The following is an 8,330-nucleotide window of genomic DNA, read 5'->3' as shown; positions in this document are numbered from 1 at the left end:
GAGATTTCGGGGTGTATTTTGGTTTTGTGCTGCCCTAGGCAAGCCTAAACTCAGGCACCCCCCTAATCAAAAACTGTCCCACCCCTTCCTTTCAAGACCACACCCCTTCCTGATTAAGACCCGCCGCTTCCTCTGTAAACTCCACCTGCATGCGGGAGACAATCCGGCACCAAACGCAGTGACTTTCAATCGGATCCTGCGGCGCCGCCCACAAGAAATGGCGCCATTGGCTGGAACACTTGGCATTCAATGGGTGTTTGGGGGCTGCGTTTTTTGCCGCCCACCACCCCCGAAATGTGCATTGTTTGCCTGTGTATCCGTGTGTTGCCTGCGCATGAACACGGAAGGGGATCCATGTGGTACAGCGTGTGGTTCGTAACATACATGCGCAGAAGCTTAACAAAAGCCTATTGTCCAAAATAAACGCCGTGTTCCGGAGCGTCTAAACTACAACCCCAGGTCCTCCCCAATTAGAGCATAAATTATCACCGAAGTCATACATGCTTATTTGGGTTTAACTACAGACATGACAATAATTTCTTTGGAATGAATCTGCAACCGGAAGTTACAATGTATATATATATTGGTTTTTGTTTAGATTTTACATAAAAAAGCAAATCCACAAAAAAAAAGAAAATTCTCATGAAACGAGTCGTTTAATCGGCCGCCTCTGCAATCGACGTCTGATTTAAAGTAACGCTCCACGAGTCTGATCCAGTGTAGAACGGACTTGGGGCGACGGCGTCGGTCTGGGCCAAGCCAAAATTAAAGTGGCCCCTGCTCCTCGCTGGCTCCAGGTCCCCCCCGGCCAGCAGCTTGATCTGGGACCCCTCAAAACGCTTTTCCAAGTCTTGCAGGTTAATGATGTTTCGGGGCTCGTCGATAAAATGGTTACGGCCGGGACCCGGGAGGTACACGGCTCCGCCGGAATGATGGCCGCCTCTGTCCGCCATCATGGAGAAATTGTCCTCTTCTTGGCGGCCGTTGTGGGCAAAGAGCAGGCTGGCCGTCCTCCAAGCCGCCGGCTTTCTGCCTCTCCTGGGCCGAGAAACCCGGCAGCTCTGTCTCTTGATATGGCGGTGGAGGTGATCGCTCCGCGTGAAGCTCTTGTAACAGAACTCGCACTGGTACGGCCGGACCCCCGTGTGGATGCGCATGTGGTTCTTCAGATCGTAGTTGTGCACGAATTTGGCGTTGCAGTGGATGCAGAGATAGGGCCTCTCTCCGGTGTGCTTCCGCATGTGAATCTTCAGCTTGTCCTGCCTAAAAAAAAATGTACAAAAATGGTTAATTTAAGCATTTGTGATTTTTTGGGGAATGATGTCATATATTGGTTGATCGCAATAATCACTCGACTCCGTACATCCTTTGTGATTATGGCGAGTTGCTTACATGTTTACACTTAGGTGGAATCTTCATCGATTGTCTCACAACAGCTTCGATTAGATACATTTGTATCCAATATATATACATATATTATAAATATTATCTTTTATTTACCGTATTGGGAGTACCGGCACGGGAGGTTGTCTAAGCGCATCGCACGGAGGTTCACCGGCAGCGGCGATGCGCCGTTGCCGGTGAACGTGCGTACGATGCATTCTAACAACCCCCCCCCCGACTTACCAAGGCAGACTCCCGGGTGTCTTGCAGGGCCGGCGGAAGACATCTACGCAATACGCGTATACAACTTCCGGTGCCGGCACTTCCGCTGAGTGTCGGCACCGGGAGTTGTATACAAGATGTGCATAGATGTCCCCCTCCGGCCCCGTAAGACACCCGGGAGTCTGCTCTGGTAAGTCGGGGGGGGGGGAGGACAGAGTGGCAGCGTATCTCGAGGGGGGGGGCAGAGTGGCAGCGTATCTCGAGGGGGGGGGAGGACAGAGTGGCAGCGTATCTCGAGGGGGGGGAGGACAGAGTGGCAGCGTATCTGGGGGGGGGGACAGAGTGGCAGCGGATCTTGGGGGGGAGGACAGAGTGGCAGCGTATCTCGGGGGGGAGGACAGAGTGGCAGCATATCTCGGAGGGGGAGAACAGAGTGGCAGCATATCTCGGGGGGGGACAGAGTGGCAGCATATCTCGGGGGGGGGGAGGACAGAGTGGCAGCATGTTTTCTGGTGCTTTTTTAAAGAAAAAAACTTTTTCTTTAAAAAAGCACCAAACTTTTAGGGGGCGGCCTATATACGGGGGCGGCCTATATCCGAGCCAATACGGTTTATAGCGCCAACAATTTACGCAGCGCTTCTTACAAAACATGTAGGTGGAGAGACTCGGCTCACAAGCTTACTATCTATCTATCTATCTATCTATCTATCTATCTATCTATCTATATATATATCTAATGTACACAGTATATATACAGTATGTAAATGTGTATATATATATATATTATAGTCTCCTGGGACCGTTCTCACTTCGGAAAGTGATCATTGTCGTTTTTCATATAAGTTGCTTATCATATAAGAGTCTATTCTTTACACTTTACATTTTTGGGACCATAACTACTAAGCAGTGGTGTGCACTATTTATTTATTTATTACTTTAAATATTGGGCAGGGACGCAGAGCAAAAGTTAAACAAATCTAGTAGATGGTAGCGTTTGGCATTACTGTTTGTTTATAATATCGTAATTAGATTTTGTTTTTAAAGATAAAAAAGTTACTGAGGCTCCAGAAATGTTAAGCTTTTTTACATAGTGTATATTTCTTTCATAATTTTTAATCCTTATTTTTTTTTCAATTTATAAAATGTGTATTTGATATTTTTTTTAACTTTTTTTTAAAGAAGTATATATATATATATTTCATATTTCTTAAACGTTCTTGAATAGGGTATTTTTTTAATTTCAGATTTATGCCTTAAAATGTGTTTGAAAAAAATACTTTTTTTTTGTCTCTTAGAACATAACACATCCCATTCACTAATTAAGGGATAATTACTACAAGCTAAATAAAGACTGAATTAATTTACTGTTGTTTAAAATTTAAATTTATTTAATATATATATATTTATTCCCTCTAATTGTGTCGTAGGGTTGTTTCCCATGATGCTGCATTTTCACAATTCCAATAGCAGGTCTCACTTTACAGCCTGCTGTTCGCTGGGAGATCCTGAGTGCCGAGTGACAAAATGATGTAATAAGTCCCCCCCCCAACATCTTCTCAGTTGTCACGTTGGCCTTTCTTTTGTCCGTTCGTCTTTCTAATATCTTAAATCCTTGGTGTCCCCAAGCAATGTCGCCCCCGATTACCAGCTGCCTGACTCCAGAAAGCTCCATTATTATAATATAACGTCTTTAACATATGGGGTATGATATGAGAAGGGGATGAGTTATTAGCAGAGATGTTAGAATGTTTTGGTAAAACTATATCCAAATAGTTTTGTTTTTTTTGTAGCGGCTCCCCTTTAAAGAGATTTACAGAAATGACCCGAATTTGCATTAATGTGAAGAAGTATTTCTATTGAAAAAAAAAAAAAAAGCATACAGTATTAATATAAAATTGCAGCCTTGAAATGAAAGTAAGCAAATTTGGTAAAGACAATACTTTTATTGGGTAACTGAAATATAATAGATTGCTTCACTGGTAATGGTATCATCTTCACCAAATCTGATACAAATGAGGCATTACCTTTTACTTTTTATTAGGGAGCACTGCCTATTTTAGCCACCAGATGGCAGCAAGTTTATTTTTTTCCGCTTGCTTGCAGTGTTAGTAAATATAATATTTTGAAGTATAAATGATTGTAAATATAAATATTTTACTTGGTTCTGAGATGTCTAAGTACTCATCAGATGGTATTTTTTCACATTTTTGAATTAATAGTGAATAATGCGTTTACCAGGAATACACAATAACACTCCATTTTCATATTTATATAATATATATATATTATATACGGTTATATATGAAAATGGAGTGTTATTATATATAATATGTCGATGACAGGACCCTGTACTCGATGCGACGCGTTTCATTTCACAGATATATGTAAAATGCTCGGTGTTGCTGAATTTTGAAGCTGTTGAGGCAGTTCAGCTGGACAGTGCCCTAAAATAAGGAATGTCCCACTTAAAACAGGATATTCCGAGTACCCGGTGGAGCAGGGCCAGCCCTAGACCAAATGGCACCCGCGGCAAGAATATTGTTTCGAGCCCTTCCCTCCATGGGGTTTTCCCCCCATTTTAGATGCTAGATTAGCATTATGTTTATAAATAATTATTGTGTGTTTACCAAATTTTGTTTATAAACACATTGTCTTATCTGACATTTTTGCGATTTGTTTAAGGCTGTAGAACGCTGTGATGCATTCATACACACAAAACATTCTGAGCAGGGCCAGAAACAGAGGTGCAGGGATTTGGGGTCCGAAAGGGGCCCAAGAGCTGCCACTACTTTAGCCCTTTCTCTCTAAAGAGAGTATGCAACATTCTATAACAATTGTTTCATGTGAGTTATAATAATTGCCCCGTTTGATAAGTGCTTCTAAGTGTAGGATTAGATTACCGCCCATTAGTCGTTAAGCTAGAGTTTATTTTCTGGTGTCACTTGGAAAGAAGATATTTATTATTATTATTATTATTATATAGCATTATATATTATTATTAGTTATTATATTTTCTGATAGAAACCATTGCAAATATACAAAGATTTAATTTCAGACACTGACCTGGTGAATCGGACCTCGCAGATGTTACACATGTATGGCTTTTCTCCCGTATGAGTCCTCATGTGTCTTGGAAGTTTCCCGGCCCCCATGATCACTTTATGGCAGATGGGACATTGTTGAGAAGCCTTTGGTTTGATCTTTCGCTCTTCTTCCAAAGGCCATGGAGGAAACATACCCAAGTGAGCCGCGCTAAGAAAGCTGAGATAAGCGCTGTAGTCCATCTCTGCCTTAATGGGTCCAAAGTGATCGGGTGAATGGTTGAGAAATGTTTCCTTGAAAAAGTCGTTGGGGAAGGGGATGGCTGCTAAGTCATCGTGTTCCTCCACCTTAATTTTCCTGTTCTTTATCACAAGGTCTAGGGGGACATTGTCCGCTTGCTGGTCTTTGAGTTGGGAGAAAGCCCCCAGGTCTCCGTTCCAAAGATGGGGAAAATAACCGGGTATAAAATGTGAAATGGCCGGCCTCCGGTCAGCGACGTTATTTTTGGGATACAGGTTTTCGCTTAGTAACGACTCTATTGAGAAATCCTTTATGGCGCTTTGGTGGCCAGAAGAATGGGAGGTGGTTGAGCAATGAGTTGAAAAGTCCTTTCGTGTTTCGTGGTAGGAGTCTTCTGCATGATCTGAATTAGTAGGACTTTGGTGGCAGCTGCTTTCCTGAATGTTCATTTGGTTTTCCTGGGTCATGAAATCTTTTGCTTCATCGTCTCCGTCATCATCATCGTCCTCCTCCTCCTCCTCTTTGTCATCGTCTTCTCCGTCTCGAGGTGTCTCCAGGATCTCGAGGCATACATTAATAATACACTGGATCTCCAGCATCTCCGCTGCATCCAGGATGTGCTTCACGTTGGACGTCGTTATGGTGAGAGTCGACGTGTAGGCAAATTCCAGTATGGCGGAGAACGCGTCGGGCTTGACAAAGTCAATCTCGTAAATGTAAGGCTGCTCCACTAACGAGCCGGCGGTGAAAAGCTTTTTGAAATATTTGCTGCAGGCGGCCAGTACGGATTTGTGAGTCCTGTATTCCTGGTCCTGCACAATGAGGATAACATCGCAGAGCAGACCATCGTGTCTTTGCTCGTTGAGTCCGCAAAGAACGTCGCTGCTGTGGTTCGGGAACGGAATGCCAATCAGATCGTCATCTCCACTGGCCATATTCTCATGTATAGACCTGGAAACGAAGACGATGGAAAGAAAATGAATTAATGAAGCAAAGGAAACGATGGCTTTTTGTCATAGATCGAAGAATATCAATACAACTATTAAGATTGTGCATGGTTCTTTTTAATGAATTACGGAAGTTATGGCAGGAAGTCTGAAGTCTATTTTTTAATATCTCGGAATGTGGCAGAAATGTCCGAATTTTGTATTTTATACGTCCGATGCGTTTAACAAGACACAAGGGGGTAGCGCTGCCTTGGTTAGAACAAGAGCTTATTCTCTGTCTGGGAGAGCTTTCACAGAAGACTTCAGATATTCTGGCGGTTTAGGGGTTAAGCATTCAAGTAAAAAAAAAATAAGTTCATGCTGAGATGGCTTCCTTTAGACCAGGAAGAGATCAGTCCATGGAAGACCAAGCCGGTGACGCTGCCCGCCTCTTCCACCCACACAGCAGAACGGCAATACTAGAATGATCAGCGTGTTGGCGGAGAAGGTCTAGGGCCATGGGAAAAGAGACATCTGTACATACCGCAGCGCTCCAGCTGCCACGGGACCACCTACATCACAAGGACTTTAAAGCGCTTCTCCCGTTATCTCGTCAACCTTCCCTCATCTCAGTTCCATTGCTTGTTTTGGGTTCTAATCATGCGCAGACCTTTTAAAGATGACGGTCCACATCCTTAACCCTAAAACTAAATGCATTATAAGAAACGTAATTCCTCGTACCGCTGAATGTCCAAACCCTTCCGAGGAATAATTCTTTAATGATGTAATATTTTGCCTTATTCACATTTTTTGCCAGGAATACTTAATTGTCATGTGACTAAAAAAACGCTTCTTTTTTTAGTAGACTCACACGTTAAAGAACCAAACCAACTGACCCAAAATACCATATAATAATTCCATTTTTCATTGTCGTTCTTTTATTGAGACGGACCTATATTGTACCCAGCAGGTCCAAAACCCACTGCCAACCAACGTATCTCAGTGTTACCGCTTACCCATGTGGCAACAATTGATTTCCAGACTTATTTCCAAATAGCGCTAATTTCCTGTGCTGAGGAGTGGGTGGCGCCAAATCAAGGAAAATGGCCGACAAGGGGAAAATTCAGTGAGCAACACTGTCTATAGTTTAGAGCTAAAATGAACAAGGAGAGACAGGGGGATTGTAACAACCAAAATATATAAAGGATTTAAACACAATAATGGAGGGTATATTTCAAATAAATGTGCACCAGCTGTAAAACTGCACATAAAACTGTAAAGCAATATATTTTTAAAATTTTTAATATTTTTTTTCATATTAAATGATGGATTATATAGACGAATATGATTTAAAAAGAAAGCCTTACTTTCCGCTACAATCTCAGAGCTACTTACAATGACTTATGTGAAGATACCATGCTTAAATTAACATTTATTTTGTATATTTGAGTAAACCGCATACTAGAGACCATTTAGCATGCATTTTACTGCATGCAGATCGGTGCAGGCATTCTTTAGTTATTGGAGTTAGAAAATGAGGCCTCAGCCTCGTTTGACTCCTCCCCCAGCTGCTTCTGATGACAGCAGGAAGAGTACATGAGTACACTTCCTGTCAATACACTTCCTGTCCAGGGAAAATGGAAACAATATGCATAAATAAAACAGAAGGATTAGACTGCCCCTTGAAAGAGAATTTTTATGAAAACTTTTGTGTATGAATACTATAGAATGTAGAATAGAGAAATTCATATTTATTTTTATTAACATATATGGCTATTTTAAAATATTTTATCTGTGATGAGGTAATGTTTAAATAAGAGGGCATGGACCTGAAAAAAATATCACTTCACCCTGAATAACCCTTTTCTATTTACTCCCTTTCCATCATTTCAGATATTCCGTGTCTGCAGTAAAGCAAGGAGAACCAATAACTTTATTCAATTAGTTTGACCATAAACCCTAGCGCTGTATACAGAAATACAGAAATAACCCCCAACGCTGTATAAAGTGATAACCCCCAGCGCTGTATACAGTAAGGACCCCCCAGCACTGTATACAGTAATATAACCCCCAGCACTGTATACAGTAATATAACCCCCAGCGCTGTATACAGTAATATAACCCCCCAGCGCTGTATACAGTAATATAACCCCCCAGCGCTGTATACAGTAATATAACCCCCAGCACTGTATGCAGTAATATAACCCCCAGAGCTGTATACAGTAAGAACCCCCAGCACTGTATACAGTAATATAACCCCCCCAGCGCTGTATACAGTAATATAACCCCCCAGCGCTGTATACAGCAATATAACCCCCAGCACTGTATACAGTAATATAACCCCCAGCACTGTATGCAGTAATATAACCCCCAGCGCTGTATACAGTAATATAACCCCCAGCGCTGTATACAGTAATATAACCCCCAGCACTGTATACAGTAATATAACCCCAGTGCTGTATACAGTAATATAACCCCCAGCGCTGTATACAGTAATATAACCCCCTGCGCTGTATA

General features: G+C 42.2%; 1 protein-coding gene across 2 annotated transcripts in view; it reads right to left on the bottom strand.

The window, feature by feature from the left end:
- Positions 1–318: 318 nt before the first annotated feature.
- The window catches only part of ZBTB7C (zinc finger and BTB domain containing 7C), a 44,515-nt gene continuing 36,503 nt past the window's right edge, over positions 319–8,330 (bottom strand). For both annotated transcript variants that reach the window (XM_053448242.1, XM_053448243.1), the window contains exons 2-3: positions 4,669–5,838; positions 319–1,263 (exon numbers count right to left, since the gene is read on the bottom strand). In XM_053448242.1, coding sequence (XP_053304217.1) covers positions 657–1,263; positions 4,669–5,822 — 1,761 coding nt within the window. In that variant the 5' untranslated portion in view covers positions 5,823–5,838 and the 3' untranslated portion in view covers positions 319–656. The remainder of the gene's footprint in view (positions 1,264–4,668; positions 5,839–8,330) is intronic.

This window comes from Spea bombifrons, chromosome 1, assembly GCF_027358695.1.
Source record: "Spea bombifrons isolate aSpeBom1 chromosome 1, aSpeBom1.2.pri, whole genome shotgun sequence".
Lineage (NCBI taxonomy): Eukaryota > Metazoa > Chordata > Amphibia > Anura > Pelobatidae > Spea > Spea bombifrons.
Note: the sequence above shows the minus strand (reverse complement) of the source record. Positions and strands in the feature narration are given on the sequence as shown.